Genomic DNA, 17340 nt, shown 5'->3' with positions numbered 1-17340 from the left:
TCAATTTCTTTAAGACCCTGTAATTTCTGTCTCTTTCCCTGCCAGGTTGATTTTGAGGGTAATGTGTTGAACACCCACCAGTTGAAGAAACTGTTAGCCGTGCCGCCTGCTCCGGTCATCTCCAACAGGTCAGGACAGAGCTGTGTTTAGGATGTTGTATTTAGTAATAGTTTATGTACTGTGTATTTTTTGTGTATTTTTACGTGTATCCAGGATTACCTGAAAAGCAGGCCAAAATGGCCTGAGCTGTAATTACTGGTTAAATAAAATTGAATTGAATTGTGTTATTATTATCTTAAGTGGTTATTATATAGTTTTAGTTACCATGTTCCTCTTACATTGTACCTGTCTAATAAGTATAATAATTACATATGCCACTTTCTGTCACATACGCATACATTATCAGTTTTGAGTAGAGACAGAAGACTTAGACTTTATTGGGATCCACACTTAGCTTACAAAAATTGCATTGTAGCCTGTGGTCCTTCAAGACACACATGACACACATTTACAAAACATAAATAATATAATTTGGCAAGAATTACAACATATTAGATAGAAAGTTAGATTTATTTAGAACTATGTTAGCTTATGGTTTTTATACCATTCCTCAATACATTCTGTACTCATTGTCCTGGTCAGTTTGCAATTAGCCCTGGGGCATAAACTTGCAATAAAAAACTCCATTGTCGGTTCTTTGTACTACATTGGCTGTTGTTAAATAATCTCCAAGCAGATGTAAAGATCCGGCTGATGTTTTATGTCTGTTTTTGCTGCAGGTATGAGCCGAGGTTCCCTCCTCCAGGCGCCAGCTACCCTGCACAGTCTCTCACCTTCTCCAGGATTCTCATGTTCAAGTAAGTAACATAAAACACAACACAACTCTAACCCTAACCCTAACCCTAACCCTGCACAGTCTCTCACCTTCTCCAGGATTCTTATGTTCAAGTATTAAAGTAACACAACCCCAACCCCAACCCTAACCCTAACCCTAACCCTAACCCTAACCCTGCACAGTCTCTCACCTTCTCCAGGATTCTCATGTTCAAGTAAGTAACATCACAGTGTTGCAATAAAAAGTAATAATTCATTTCCTTGGTTCTCTGATATGTCAAAATGCAAACAAAATGAAACAACCACAAGTGGACTTCATTTCAAAGTATTTGACTGATAATCTTGAGAATCCTCCTTTCCCTAAATCTTCTAGGAAATGATCATAGAAGCTGTGTACATTTTGTAAACTTGTTCTCTCATTTTCCCCCAGTAACCGTTTGCTGCTGACATGGACTCAGCAGGGACTGTTCATTATAGACCCTGCCAGGGTCCAGCTGGTCATGTGGACGGACAGGTTTAAAGGTGAGTTGGTAACACTTAGGAGATTTTAACAGGACCTGGTACATTTGTTCAATAGTTGAGTGAAGTATGGGATAGGACTGCTATATCAGATAACAGCTTCTGCATAATTCTATTTGCATGCTTTAGCCCTCTCTATAAAACAAGTTTTGTCACATATAACAGAGATGATGACATTACTCATTACTATTTCTAGTCAGGATGCCCCTTCTGTACTTGTTGGTAGCAGTTCTGCTCTACACGTACATGTACAATAGACTGATGCAAAAACATGTTTTTTAACCCATCATTCCTGGGTTAATACCGCTGGTACTTAAATGCATTACAGTCACTAAGTCTTGATACATCAGTGAAGGTTAGACATCCAGGTAAGAAGATACACCAAAAAACATTTACTCATTGACAAGCAACTGGGTATGATTTTGGAAATAATGATGTTTCAGATAGCATCCGCTAGTTTCATCAGCGACACTGGAGACTTGTCAGAAAAGCTGTTATGACAGTTACTGTTTCTTGTCCTTTTCTTTCAATAGACACTGTAACTAATGAGGGAGCACATGTTGTTTACAGATATCGCTGATGTGAGATGTTATAAGAACGATGCTTACCTGTTCCACACTGACTCCCTCCTCTCTAACAATACAGTAATTCCTGTTGTTTACAGATGTCGCTGATGTGAGGTGTTATAAGAACGATGCTTACCTGTTCCACACCGACTGTCGTGTATCTCGTCTCTCCCTCCTATCTGTGGACAAGTGTGTGGGGAAACTCTTCTCCAAGCAGATGTGGAGACTCTGTGCTCAGGTGGGTAAAACCTCTCTCTTAGGTTATCACCCCAGTCATTGTATTTCTCCTTATATGACTACATGTATTATTCTTATAATAATTTAATCTACATGGCTAATTGCTTTTAACTGTTCCATACTATTATTATGATTAATAATATGACACTTTTAATGTTGACTAAAATATTTTCCTAAATATTCTTGTTGGTATTACAACAGCTTTGAAAATGTAGTAGCACCTGTCCCTGCAGCGATAGGTGAAAAGTGATAAGATTGACATGTAAATTTGACATTGAGTGAATAAATAAAGCATAAAATTGACCTGAGGAGTTAGGTTAGGATGGATAGTCATTTTGGAGCAGTACAAATTTGTCATTGCTTTTATTATTGTTAACAGTATGTTAAACTCTGATACTCGGGTTTTTTTCTGGTCATTTCTCCCATACATTGTGCCTCATAAAATTCATGGTCAACTAGAAAGGTTTTGCAAAGCAAATGCATAACATTTACCTTCACATGGCCCAGCTTAATTAACAAGCTTTGTTGATTTTTAATTCTCAAACACATTAATGTATTATATATGGTGACAGTCTAAAGCCCACCTGCTGTAAAATTGAAACATTATGCAAAACCCAACACTAGTTACCATGGTGAGAGACGTCTGGTTCAGGTCATTGACCTTACTTGTTAGAAGAAGAAGAGGAAGAAACTGAGGAAAAACAATGTTTTCCTTTGGTAAACATAAGAAAGAATCTGTGATATTTTCTAAACTTAGGCCACACCAATTTAATTTGTTGGTTCTTGGATTCGCCTCTTTATTTTTTTCTGATTTGCAAAAAAAAAAAAGATTTTGGTTCAGAATCAACTAAAAAATGCTCATATTTTGCCCCCAACAGTTGAGGAAATTCCTTTTCTTCCTAGTTGTTACAGTTTTTTTGCCATCTATCAATGCAGTGGTTTGATTAAAAGTTCAAAATTCACTGTTTAAATATAACCCAGCCTTTTGTGTTGAATTCATGGCTCCTATCATAGCATTTGGGGTTATAATAGGATGCCTAGACCTGTTTTTATTTTTTTATTTTTTCGCCCTGTCACTTCATATTTTTTTCAAAAAAATCCGAGAACCAACAAATTAAATTGGTGTGGCCTTAAGGTGATAATGTGGTCTATCTGTGTACTTCCCAGGTGTGTTGTCACTACCAGCCGTCAGTGATCCCAATGAAGGCGCGCCGTGCTGTGCCTGTCTCCATGGTAACGGAGCTGAGGCAGCACCTGGGCGCGACGGACGACTCAGACGAGCTGCTGGACCAGCTGGAGGAACTCCTCAACAGGTGGGTACATCTCTCTCAGTCTCTATCCGGATTAAAGTCTGTTGTTCCTCGTGTTCCGAGGGTTAGACGTGCTTGCACACTGATGCTGGAGCTTGGTGGTAGCTCATATTTTTTCCCAAACAATCCGAGAACCAACAAATTAAATTGGTGTGGCCTAATCAGAACAGCAGTCGCTCCTGTGTCAGTTTGGTCAACAATCCCTGCCCTAACCAAAACACAAGCCATCTCTATAAGGCAGTCTGTTCCTTTTTTTTAAATTTAGGATTGAGTTCAATGATGACAGAACCAGTTCTGACCAGTCGCTCCACCGTTGCAACTAAATCAACCATTAAGTTACAGATCAAGTTACAGTCTGTTTGTACTTGTTTTATCCAGGATTGAGTTGAACGAAGACAGCACCAGTTCCAACCAGAGCAGTGGCTGCTCCAGTGTTAGCTCTATCATTAACAAACCTCACTTTAACCTAACCACAAATCTGAGACCACTTTGCCACTCTAAGCTACATAATATATAGAATACAACACGGGGTATTCCGTATCACCCGAGGTATCGGCCCGACTGCGGGTCGGATCGCCCTCCGGCCTGCGGGCGATCCGACTCGCGGAAGGGCCGGGACCGAGGGCGATGCGGAATACACCGTGTTGTATTTTATTTATGTCATACCCATCCAAGAAAACACGCCTTTCAATGCAAGATGAGCCAAAAGTCGGTGCCACTAAACCCTAAAATGCAACAACATCAATTCCAACGTCCGGATTCTGTATTCGAATTTTCGAAAGGGGCACAAGCGGGTAGGGCGAAACACGTTCGAACCGTTTTATGGAAGCCATGGAAGCGTTCGATAACGGGTTCCGGACCGGGCCGTACCGTAAAGTACGGCCCGGTCCGGAACCCGTTATCGAACGTTATTGCGGCCCGGATATGATATAAATGACTGTACAGTCTTTGACTGACTTTGACTTGTCTTTACTTGTTTTACCCAGGATCAAGTTGAACGTAGACAGCACCAGTTCCAACCAGAGCATCGGCCGCTCCAGTGTCATGTTACAGATCACGTTACAGTCTTGTTTCTGTCTGTTTTATCCAGGATCGAGCTAAACGTTGACAGCACCAGTTCCAACCAGAGCAGCGGCCGCTCCAGTGTGAGCTCCATCGGCAGTGTGAGCATGCTGCAGTCTGGGATATACCAAGTCCACAGCCGAAGGGGGAGCCAGGAGTCCGTCGACAGCCTCCCAGAATTCAGCTGGGCCGAGGAGGACGCCCCAGGGCAGGATGGGATAGCCAGGCCCAAGTTTGACCTTGTGTCTGACCCCCCGACCTCTGCGGAGGTCGGCAAGGAAGATGGCGTCGCTCCTTCCCTGATTTCTTCACAGGAAGCGACAACTTCTGGAGCGAAAGTAGTGACAACAACACAAGACAATGTAGAGCATGTGGAAAGCTTCGTTTCAATGCAGGAGAAAAGAGACGATGTGGAAAATGTGGAAAGTCTAGCTTTGAAGGAACAGACAGCCGTGGTGGAAACTGAGAGCAGCGCCTCCGACCCGGAAAAGACCAGCATGCACTCCTGCGACAGCGGGAACAGCGACGGCGCAAACGTCTCCCCAAGGTCGTTGGGATCCAAGATGGCTGCCGGGGGGTCAGAGGTCGCGGGGGCCAGCGACAGCGGGACGGGTGAGGAGGTTTTGGAGGACGACGTCAAGACGGAGGTTGAAACTACCGTAACCATGGAGACAAGCCAGTTTCCTGAGAAATACCAGATGTTTTCCCCGGAAGTGGAAAACGTTAACTCAACGCCACTGCTTGCCATGGAAACAACTGTTCCCAACAGTCAGGATACCCCAGACCTGACGCAAGTGAGCGAGGAAGCCAGGGTTGAAGTTCACAGGTCAGAGGAGGTGAGGGGTCAAAGGGCACAGCTGGACAGGTTTGCGAACGTTGACCTGGAAGCGGATGAGTTGGTGGTGCAGAGGGAGGGCAAACAGGTCAAGGGCAGGAGGAAGAAGAAGAAGAGACCCAACAGTGCAGGTAGGAACGGATCATCGCAACTGGTGCAGTATTTAAGATGTCGGGAATACACAATTGGAAGATTTTGAATATTTTGTCATTTCGAATTTCTTTCAATTGGTGTTTAATGTTCCTTGCACTGCCATAATTGTGATTAAAATGACGATTAAATGTGAATTATGAAAAATGTGGTTATTCAGATTATAACTTAGTCAACCTACCAAATATTAAACCCATATTCTGATGATAAATATGACACTTCATCTGACATAATACCTGAAAATGTGATGCTTATTGTACTCAGTCTTATTGTCTAAACATCTGTTTGTTTTCAGACATTTCCAACTTGTCCCTGTCAGAAGGCTCAGCAGTGGAGTCACAGCTGTCAGGTAGGTGGACTAACGTGTATCACAAGTACACATGGTTTGCTCATGCATATGGTAGCTTAGAAAGTTCATGTGTTGACAAGTTATTAGATAATAATAATTGTTTATTGATGATTGATCAGTAAGTACAATCGCTAGCACGTGGCAGCGCAACTAAAAAAGTAGCTCTGAATTGCATGCTAGTGTTTAAAAACAGAGAGACAAATACATGTATTGCACAGTTACGAGTAACAAATAGACAACTTAAACAAGTGAGTATTTCACAGTTAATAATAAACATATAGGCAACTAAAAAAGAGCGTAAAATGAACTTATACTAAAACAATATTCACAATATCAACCAATAAGTAATCAATATCATCAGTGTAAAAATAATAATTTTATAGTATGTTACATAAAAACTAATTTTGATAGGATTGGTCATGGGAGATTTACTATGTGCCATATTTGTTTAATAGGTTTGTAAGACAAGGGATCAGGCTATTTTTATATCGATTTGTTCTGGGGAGGGGGGCAGTGAGCTGGTTAGTCTGTTTGCATGTTCTGATGTGGGTAGTCTCACGGGGTGGGGGTAACCAGGATCTAAAGGGGGAACGGAAAAGGGATCTGGCAAATTTACTATTCTATTGGCTGCTAAATTAAAGTAAACTGGTATATTGTGTAATATCTCTCACAACATGATAGGGATACTCTTTAGGTACTAAGAACAGTTTTTGAAAATGCTCTGTTACTGTACCTGTCAGTGAATAGACACACACTTAAGAGTAAGTTTATTTATTCATTTTTTTTATAGAAGACCAAAAGTTAACTTTGTCAAATTGTTAATGTGCAGGTTGATCTTCTGGGTCCTATACATGTACCTAAACCTCTGACTCTGCGACTGTCTTGTACTTGTACATGATGTTCTGTCAAGTTTCACAGTCTACTAAATAAATGTTTGTGTTCATCTTCATAATCACTATCCTGTTCTCCAGATGATAAGAGCCCCAAAAGGTCAAAGAGTTTAGATGCAACATGGGAAAAAATGAAAGGTTTGTTTGGTGTTTCTGCAGCAGAAAAAAATTCAGACAAAATCATGCAAATTCATACAATAAAATCGTAAATGGCAAAAATCAAATGCCCTGATTCTAACATTGAATCTGCTTTCACGAAGTTGAAGCAAAATGAACAAGTCATAATTTCCAATAAGAGACCAAATGAACTCATCAATCAGCCTAGTAACCAGACAAATGATGAGAAATTATAATATCTGTCATTTAAGTTCCCAACAAACTATAATTTCTTCATCAACCAGCTCTGTAAGACCTACTAAGTACATATTCCATCAGGCCTACTATTTCTTATTAGTCTATCAGTGTTGCCTCTCTCATGATTATTGCCTAATTAGTCAACTAGCCAATCAAATGACAGCTTTAGCAACAGTTTTTTTTTTCAAATATTTCACATAAAAAAATCTACACAGCAAAACACATCAAAGTATTTTCACCAAATATTTTTCCAAATGCAATGACCAAAAGTAACAGACCTCAAAAGTACCTCCAAATTCAAAGGAGGAGATATCTGAAAACAGTATCCTATAGTACTAACTTATCTACATATAAAGTCGTAACTTGCTTGCTGTGACCTTTGCCGCAGACCTGCGCTCAGCGTTTCAGCAGAAGATGAGCACGCTGAAGACGGGTCGGCTGTCGTCGGACAGCGACACTCCGGAGGGCGGCGCGACCCCTGAGCTGTCCTCCTCACCCGTGGTACAGCAACAGCTCAAGGTCATGAAGGACAAGTAAGGGAGCTGTTTCAAGGTCAAATTGGTTCCTATCACACCTTGGTTCATCAGTACCTAGAAGTGACCTTTAATTTGACTTCAATGCATTGAGCAAAATCATTTTAAGAAATTATTCACCCAAAAATATTTCCTTTTTTAATGTTACATTGTTCTGTTTTGCTAACGTCACCTCAAGAATATTTGCAATTTTTGTTATTGGCCATAGACTGTCTTCCAGATGGCAAAGTGAGCAGTAACACTAAGTAAGGCTAAGGTCTAAGATATTCAATAGACATCTGTACGTGTGCTGCTGCAGGTCTCTAAGACATTTGCAATGGCTCCTCAAACCCAGATTGTCTACAAGACTTGAAAACTCGAACTTAAAATCTTATGTCTAAGACATTTCCCTTGTTCCTTCCCAGGTTGTCCACCCGTCTGCAGGACTCCCGCAGTAAGCTGGCCACCAAGTCCAAGTCTCTGATGAGGGCGATTCAGGAGAACGAACAGATCGGGCGCATCAGGCAGACCATCAGGAGACCAGACGCACAGGCAGACAGGGGCGGGGACCAGGTGCGATAGCAAACTACATACACACATAAACACACACAGACATACACAGACACAGGTATGCTTACATACACACTGGCAGACAAACATACACACAGGCAGATACACACACACACACACACAGGTAGACCATGAGGCGGCCGGACGCACAGGCAGATGGGAGGGGAACAGGTGGGATAGCAAACTATAATCTTACAAACACACATACATACCACAGACACTTTCACATAGACACACACACATACACATAAACACACACAGACATACACAGACACACACACTCATGCTCTCTCACACACAGACCATGAGGAGACCAGATGCACAGGCAGACAGGGGCGGGGACCAGGTGGGTTATACACGTAAACACACACACACAGGCAGACAGACAGGTACAGGGATGAGGTGGGATATAAACACATAAACACACACAGATAGTGAAAGAGAGACCCAAACAAAAAGAATTATAAGCTCAATTTTGTAAATGGGTTTTTTAATAATTTGTTTCAGTTGCTTTCTTCAACAAAGCAAAGAAATGTAATCTGTAGCCATTGAGGATCAGGAAAAATAAAATTCTTTCCTTGTACTTCCAACTCAGGATGATGACGTGTTTGAGGATGCCTTTGGAGGTAACCAGGACAACAGCATCTCCATGGCAACAGACTCAGCAGGCCAGCAGGTGTGTGAGGAGAGGAGGAGAGAGTCTGGACCACGTGTGGATGTCACTGTCCTGCTGCAGGCCACCAGGGACACCAGGTGGGGTCTTTATTACATGTATACATGTGTATCACAATACAGATCTGTTCATTCACTTAGCCTTTAGTTACTGAGAAAGTACTAAGAGCTTTACAAGTTAGTAAAGCAGAATATAGTAGTAAGAGTGGATTCATTCCTCAAGCTTACCGACATCTCGCACACACATTCGTCCCTCAGTAAGACATCTGGAGCCACATAGTTCCTCTTTAGAACTTTTATTCAGGCTGTCACACTGTTAGTAATTTAAACGCAGAGTTAGTAAAGCAGAGTTTAACATTTTTTTTGTCTTCAATAAGATTATGGATTATGGACAAATTAAATTTCTTCTAACCACAACTTTTTAAATTTGGCAGAGGCTAAGTGCACAAGAACATGAACAAGAGCCCTACATGTCTGCCTTCAAGTCTAACTACCCTAATCTCTCAAAATTTCTTTTGCCATCAGCCTGCAAAGGCACCAATGTGGGGTTAGGCAGCAGGGAGAAGGCTAAATACAGTTATCAATATATAAAGTTATACTACCTGAAATGTTTGACCAAATCATATCTAGTTGCTTAACTGCTTTTTGGCATATAATATAATAACATCTCTTTTCCACCCTTAGTGAAAAGTTGAAGGACCCAGGAGTTCTGTTCAACCCCGACCAAGCCAGAACTGTTCTGTCGGCATGGTTACCGCACCTGGAGACGGCTCTACAGAACCTCTATAGAACCGTGAGAGAACACAACGCAAAGGTCAGGAGTGGGTCAGAGGTGAAAGGGCAGGTGTCAGAGGTCGTGGAAGACAGTGGTCCTGAAAGAACTGACCCAAGTAACGGGTGCACTGATGTTGAAAACGTGCAGCAAGGCAAGTTAGAAACTGAAGGTCAAGACACAGACTCAAGGGCACTTGAAGGGGTTGAGGAATCTGTAATACCACAGGACAGTCCTGCAGAATGTGACAGTGTGTTGGAAGGAGAAGCAAGCCGAAACGAAGACGTTTCTGAACACAGAACTTTAGGGGAAGAAGAAGACAAGATTTCTGACAATGACATTGATGGCAAGGTCGTGACCTTGAACAGTGGCAGCCCTGAAGGTGCTAAATCTCATGCCAAGACAGAGGAAGAAGCTCAAACACTCCTGAACAATCTTGAGGTTCATTCTCAAGACGAGACATCTAAGGAAGATCACATTCCGAAGAACAATGCTGAGAATCCCCAAGAAATGGAGGATCTTCAAGAAGTTGTGATCCGGGAGGGATTCCATGTCTTAGACCCTTTTCTGTTAAAGGAAGACAGCCATGCAGAAATTTCTGAGCTGGTGACGTTTTGTTTCCAGTTTGGTGTCTTCAAAGAGAATGGAACATCTTCTCAGTCTAAAGATATGCCTGTATCCTCACATGTGATTGGACAAGACAGCACTGGCTGTGACAATCTTGATGTCCTCAGCCAATCAGAATCTGTGTTACAACAGGAAGCACCTGAATCTGACAGGACTTACGATGACAATAGTAGCTTCTCACTGATTGGTCCACAAAGTAAGGAAGGTCAGCATCTGTCAGCAACCAGCCAATCAGCTTCCTTGTCTCATGAAGAGGAGGAGTGGGACAGGACTGCTGCTCAGTTCTTGAAGTGTCATTTCCATTTCTTGGATGTTGAAGCAGTGAGAAAAACACTACAGCACAGAAGAGGGCCTAGAACCAAAGTGTGGGAGGGACTTGTGCAGTGTCTAAATGGTAAGGACATGGACTTTTTTATATTACTTTGTAACATTTGTGAATGTAAATAGCATAATATTTAAGTTATAACCACTGGCAGTTGTTCATGGCTAAATTTAAACTTTCTAGTGCAAGCTTCTGGAATAAAACAACGTCAACAAGTCTTCTTGCTCTTTCTACCTTACATGTACATTTTAAAAATTTATATTCATATTATTGTGTGCAGCAAAGCTTTTGCCAATTGTGACAAGTTTTCTTAACGCTTAATAACTTTGTCTTCAGTTCCTTTTCTCGAGACCTCTGTTTTTTTTTCTTAAAGGAGGAGCATTTCTTACTTTGCTGTTTTGTTTTGTTCCAGCCCTACACTGTGAGGGTGCAGTACCGGATCTGGTCACTAGGGGCGATGTGGAGGAATGCCTGAAACTTGTGAAGACAAAAGAGTTGACAGACGGAGGGGCAGTTCTGTCCTGCTTACACGGGTGAGTTGGCCGCTGTACAGATGAGAATACAAAAAAAGAAGCAAAACAAAAAATGATTTTAGACTGCTACCTGTTCCTTTCTATGGTATGTTTCCTACAACTCCAGCTCTACAATCATGTTGTGTATACACTGGTAAAGCTTTGAATCAAGGTGTAAATTGTGCTACTTTGATATTATACTACTACTATGGTAATCACTCGATATCTTTGTTTGCAGTCAAATGCAGATTCAGATACACATTCATGTACAGATATACAGATACAGATTTTCCAAGTAGGATGACCGTGTCAGTCCCTACACCTGAGTGAGGGTCACAGTTGACACGGTGGCCTTCGTGTGGATCTGTTTAAGGTGGATAACAGGTTGCGAATCTGAGACCCACACACTTGGGCAACCAACTTTGATATTAGCTGGTGCTGGTAGCATTATACAACAGTTTGCCTTATGTTATTACAATTGTTGTGCAATAAACATTGACCTGACTAGTAATATATATATAACATGTACAGTAACTACAATGTAGCAACACCTGTATAACTGTATCTCCCCCAGTGTATTCTTGCTGTCCCCAGACCCAGTGTTGGACACATGTGTACAGATCTACCCTCAGGTCCAGCCCTGGGAGATACTGTAGTACAGTGTTAGCAGTAACTGTAGTATAACTGTTTCTCTCCCCAGTGTGTTCCTGCTGTCCCCAGAACCAGTGTTGGACACATGTGTGCAGATCTACCCTCAGGTCCAGCCCTGGGAGATACTGTTAGTACAGTGTTACCAGTAACTGTTGTATAACTGTTTCTCTCCCCAGTGTACTCCTGCTGTCCCCAGAACCAGTGTTGGACACATGTGTACAGATCTACCCTCAGGTCCAGCCCTGGGAGATACAGTAGTACAGTGTTACCAGTAACTGTAGTATAACCCACACCTGTATCTCTCCCCAGTGTGTTCCTGCTATCCCCAGAACCAGTGTTAGACACATGTGTACAGATCTACCCTCAGGTCCAGCCCTGGGAGATACAGTAGCACAGTGTTACCAGTAATTGTTGTATAACTGTATCTCTCCCTAGTATGTTCCTGCTCTACTCCTGGGAGATACAGCTGTAGTACAGTGTTGCCAGTAACTGTTGTACTGTATAACCCACCACTTTATCTCTCCCCAGTGTGTTCCTGCTATATACTCCTGGGAGATACTGTAGTACAGTGTTACCAGTAACTGTTGTATAACTGTATCTCTCCCTAGTATGTTCCTGCTCTACTCCTGGGAGATACATGTACAGCTGTAGTACAGTGTTACCAGTAACTGTTGTATAACCCACACCTGTATCTCTCCCCAGTGTATTTCAGCTGTCCCCAGAACCAGTGCTGGACACATGTGTGCAGATCTACCCTCAGGTCCAGCCCTGGGAGATACAGTAGTACAGTGTTACCAGTAACTGTTGTATAACCCACACCTGTTTCTCTCCCCAGTGTGTTCCTGCTATCCTCAGAGCCAGTGCTGGACACATGTGTGCAGATCTACCCTCAGGTCCAGCCCTGGGAGATACTGTTAGCACAGTGTTACCAGTAACTTTTATATAACTGTTTCTCTCCCCAGTGTGTTCCTGCTGTCCCCAGAACCAGTGTTGGACACATGTGTGCAGATCTACCCTCAGGTCCAGCCCTGGGAGATACAGTAGCACAGTGTTACCAGTAACTGTTATATAACTGTTTCTCTCCCCAGTGTGTTCCTGCTGTCCCCAGAACCAGTGTTGGACACATGTGTGCAGATCTACCCTCAGGTCCAGCCCTGGGAGATACTGTAGTACAGTGTTACCAGTAACTGTTGTATAACCCACAACTGTATCTCTCCCCAGTGTGTTCCAGCTGTCCCCAGAGCCAGTGTTGGACACATGTGTGCAGATCTACCCTCAGGTCCAGCCCTGGGAGATACTGTAGTACAGTGTTACCAGTAACTGTTGTATAACTGTATCTCTCCCTAGTATGTTCCTGCTCTACTCCTGGGAGATACATGTACAGCTGTAGTACAGTGTTACCAGTAACTGTTGTATAATCCACACCTGTTTCTCTCCCCAGTGTGTTCCAGCTGTCCCCAGAGCCAGTGTTGGACACATGTGTGCAGATCTACCCTCAGATCCAGCCCTGGGAGATACTGTAGTACAGTGTTGCCAGTAACTGTTGTATAACTGTATCTCTCCCTAGTATGTTCCTGCTCTACTCCTGGGAGATACATGTACAGCTGTAGTACAGTGTTACCAGTAACTGTTGTATAATCCACACCTGTTTCTCTCCCCAGTGTGTTCCAGCTGTCCCCAGAGCCAGTGTTGGACACATGTGTGCAGATCTACCCTCAGATCCAACCCTGGGAAGTGGCTCAGTTCTGTCAGGACTCTCCTCAACACTTCCTGTACTACGTACACAAGATACAGGCCTTACCCAGACACAAACAGTGAGTAAAGTCACTGTGTTATTGTTGTTTCTTTCCTCTGTTGCTGGTTTGGTTGGCAGTCATCATCCGAAAGGATACAGGAGATTTCTTTTACACAACCAACTTAGATAGTTTACCTTGCTGATGTTTCAGTGTCTATCAGACACCTTCCTTAGAGTTTCTGACTGGAGTTCTGCTTCTCGCCGCTATTTGTAGCCAATGTAGGTGGCAATTTTGTGGCGAGAACACAATCCCAAACATGGCTAAGTTTGTACCCCCCCCCCCTCCACATCAATTACACATAGCGTTGAGAAGCAGAACTGTAGTCAGACGCTCTGAGGAAGGTGTCTGATGGACACCGAAATGTAAGCAAGGTAAACTATCTTGGTTGTGTAAAAGAAAACTCCTGTGTCCTATACTTCTCTAACCTGATGAAACCTGCTATTGTATGTTACAGATCTGAGTTGCTCCAGTCCCTGTACAGAGATGAATCCGTCCTGCAGCAGTGGTTAAACTCTGCTCTCACTGTCGGGGCTCCAGACAGGGGGCTGCTGTTCACTGGGCAGGGGGAGCCAAGGTAAGCAATAGTTACACATTCAAGAAATTTATTTGATTTATTGAAACTGCAACAGTGCAATACACGCGGAACAGAGGCAGCTGTTGCTGGTGTTGTGTCCCGCACATAGAAACAAATACTGGACAGTCAGACAATACTCATTTTCACTTGAGTCTAGTGGGGAAATTTGTGTTAAGTGCCTTTCCCAACGGCACAAGATCGGTGACGTGTCAGGAAATTGCCTGACCTACACAGACCAACTGGCTGGTGATGTACATGTGTGCATTGTAGGTCTACATGTATCTAAGGAATAACTGGTGAGTGCCATGACAGATAAATTGGATTGGAGGGAGGATCTGGGACCGAGAAACCCTGACCTCATGATGTGAAGATTGTTTATGGATGGTTTCACGTGTTGAATTTTTGAATAAGGATATAGCAACCAACCACCGTATCTTAACTAAACCATATCTTTCACACATCTTACATACTTACTGCCCTAAATGCTAGTCCTGGCATGTACAAGTATAGCAGCTGCAACAGCTGTCCTGGGCTGTACTCTCTAAATACTGCCCTACATGTGATAACCGTTGAAACTCTCCAAAATTTCAGCATAGGTCATTGTTTATTGTTTATTGTCAGTTTGCACATAAAAAAGTAACAGTATAAAATGAAATTATATACAAGCAAATATATGCTGGAGAGCCCAAGAAACCTGAAGGTTTGTCTAGTGGACTCTCCCAAATCCTATTAATTTTACGATCTCTTATTTACATACATTTATTACATTTACATTTAACTTGCAATGTATTAAGGGACAAGCAAACAAATTAACTCAAAATAGGTACAAGATAATATGAAGTTAACACGGCGAATTAAATATCTAAACAATAAAGTAAGACAATCAAGAACAAATCATATTGAACAAAAAAAATAAATTTCCATTAGTCAAATCATAAGTTGTTATGAGTAAGAACAACATAAGAAACCAATATTAACACAAAGAAAATAGCATAAGAAAACAAGGAAAACAAAAGCAAATCAGGAAGTGGTAGTTGGCTTCTCTATCAGGTCAGTTTTTAAATGTCTTTTGAAAGTTGGAAGGGATTGACAATTTTGCTGTGAGTGACTTAAACTGTTCCAAATTAAGGGGCCTCTAAACATTATCGTGAACTGTTTCATATTTGACTTTGTCAGGATTGGCCTTAAATCATTTTGCTTTCTAGTACTGTAACTGTGGATATCTGAGTTGTATTGAAATACGTCCTGAAATTGAACTGGTCATCCTTTTTCTTCCCTACTGGTTTCACTCATGTTGATTACATGTCAAATTTTCTTGTCTTCTGCAGGCCAGGTTCTCACCAGTTGCCATGGCAACACAGTGCTGATGTGGAGGAGATTCTGACCCGCTGCACCAGGGAGATCGGGTCTATGCAACACAGCTCCACGGAGAGGGAGCATCTAGTCAATATGTGTCGCAAGGCTGGGTTAGTGGTTCAAAGTCTTCATAGTTAATACTAGCAATTTTATAGTAATCGTATCTGTCTTAAATACTAAACCCTTAGTCCCAACGGACTGATTACATTTTGTTTGTAACTTGTAATCATGTACAGTACATTTAAATACATTTCGATACTGTGTATCATAACTACATGTAATTTGATTTAGTAAGCCAAAAAATACATTCTGATCCAATTTTTTACATTGACATTACTGCTCTGAATCAATTTAAAGAATGATGTACCAAATAAGCATTTAGTCAATACCTCCATGAAATGTGTCATGGAGGTTATATTTTCAGTTGCGTTTATCCGTCCTTCCTTCTGTCTGTCTGTTGGTCAACAAGATAACTCAAGAACGCCTGGATGGATTGGTTTCATACTTGGTGTGTTGGTAGGGTGTGACGAAAACTGGAAATGATGAAATTTTGGTCCCCCTAGTGGCTTCCCTTGGTACTGCAGCGCAACTTCCGGTTTTGATATCTCGCGATCTGGACATGCTAGGGTCATGAAATTTTGATGGAAGGTAGCTCTCGTGCTTGGGAAGAAGTCATATGAGTTTGGGCCCCCTAGCGGCTTGTTCTGGAACTACAGGGCACTTTCTGGCGAAATGTTTAAAAGCCAATAAGTCCAGACAGGAACAACATATTTTCATTATTTTTGGTGTGTAGGTAGCTGAGAGAGAGATGTACATAATTAAATGCAAACTATGCAAATGAGGATTTTATTTGAATAATTAATGAGGAAATTCTATAATTACAGTGTTTTACATTATCTCGCGATCTGGACTTGCTAGGGTCATGAAATTTTGATGGAAGGTAGCTCTCGTGCTTAGGAAGAAGTCATATGAGTTTGGGCCCCCTAGCGGCTTGTTCTGGAACTGCAGGGCACTTTCTGGCGAAATGTTTAAAAGCCAATAAGTCCAGACAGGAACAACATATTTTCATTATTTTTGGTGTGTAGGTAGCTGAGAGAGAGATGTACATAATTAAATGTAAATTATGCAAATGAGGACTTTATTTGCATAATTAATGAGGTAATTCTATAATTACAGTGTTTTACATTATACTATGTAACCTAGGGCAGGCGGAACTTTAACAGATACTAATTATGCAAATGATGACCTAATTTGCATAATTAATGTGAAAGTTCTATGATTTCGTAATTGTGAATGATGAGAATGTCATACTTGGGACATCTGTAAGTTAATCAAAAGTTAACATACATCACGATGCATATATCATGTTAATGCAGAGGTCATTTGAACAATTAAAGAAGAAATTTACATTTACATATCAAGATCATATTTCATGGAGGTATGAGATCTCGGAATTCTAGTTTTAAAGATAAAGACGGTTAATTATTACCTCCATGAAATGTGTCATGGAGGTTATATTTTCAGTTGCGTTTATCCGTCCTTCCTTCTGTCTGTCTGTTGGTCAACAAGATAACTCAAGAACGCCTGGATGGATTGGTTTCATACTTGATGTGTTGGTAGGGTGTGACGAAAACTGGAAATGATGAGATTTTGGTCCCCCTAGTGGCTTCCCTTGGTACTGCAGCGCAACTTCCGGTTTTGTATATCTCGCGATCTGGACATGCTAGGGTCATGAAATTTTGATGGAAGGTAGCTCTCGTGCTTGGGAAGAAGTCATATGAGTTTGGGCCCCCTAGCGGCTTGTTCTGGAACTGCAGGGCACTTTCTGGCGAAATGTTTAAAAGCCAATAAGTCCAGACAGGAACAACAT

General features: G+C 41.8%; 1 protein-coding gene across 1 annotated transcript in view; it reads left to right on the top strand.

Moving 5' to 3' along the window:
- The window catches only part of LOC109481621, a 41136-nt gene that overhangs the window by 19194 nt on the left and 4602 nt on the right, over positions 1-17340 (top strand). Inside the window, exons 17-31 of the mRNA XM_019784200.1 lie at positions 358-361; positions 967-1049; positions 1265-1356; positions 2018-2157; positions 3324-3469; positions 4557-5494; positions 5809-5862; positions 7495-7639; positions 8044-8191; positions 8784-8941; positions 9545-10653; positions 10994-11114; positions 13406-13558; positions 13995-14114; positions 15443-15594. Of these exons, the coding sequence (XP_019639759.1) occupies positions 358-361; positions 967-1049; positions 1265-1356; positions 2018-2157; positions 3324-3469; positions 4557-5494; positions 5809-5862; positions 7495-7639; positions 8044-8191; positions 8784-8941; positions 9545-10653; positions 10994-11114; positions 13406-13558; positions 13995-14114; positions 15443-15594 (3563 nt within the window). The remainder of the gene's footprint in view (positions 1-357; positions 362-966; positions 1050-1264; positions 1357-2017; positions 2158-3323; positions 3470-4556; positions 5495-5808; positions 5863-7494; positions 7640-8043; positions 8192-8783; positions 8942-9544; positions 10654-10993; positions 11115-13405; positions 13559-13994; positions 14115-15442; positions 15595-17340) is intronic.

Source organism: Branchiostoma belcheri, unplaced genomic scaffold (genome assembly GCF_001625305.1).
Source record: "Branchiostoma belcheri isolate BF01 breed outbred unplaced genomic scaffold, Haploidv18h27 scaffold57, whole genome shotgun sequence".
NCBI classification, from domain to species: Eukaryota; Metazoa; Chordata; class Leptocardii; order Amphioxiformes; family Branchiostomatidae; genus Branchiostoma; species Branchiostoma belcheri.
Note: the sequence above shows the minus strand (reverse complement) of the source record. Positions and strands in the feature narration are given on the sequence as shown.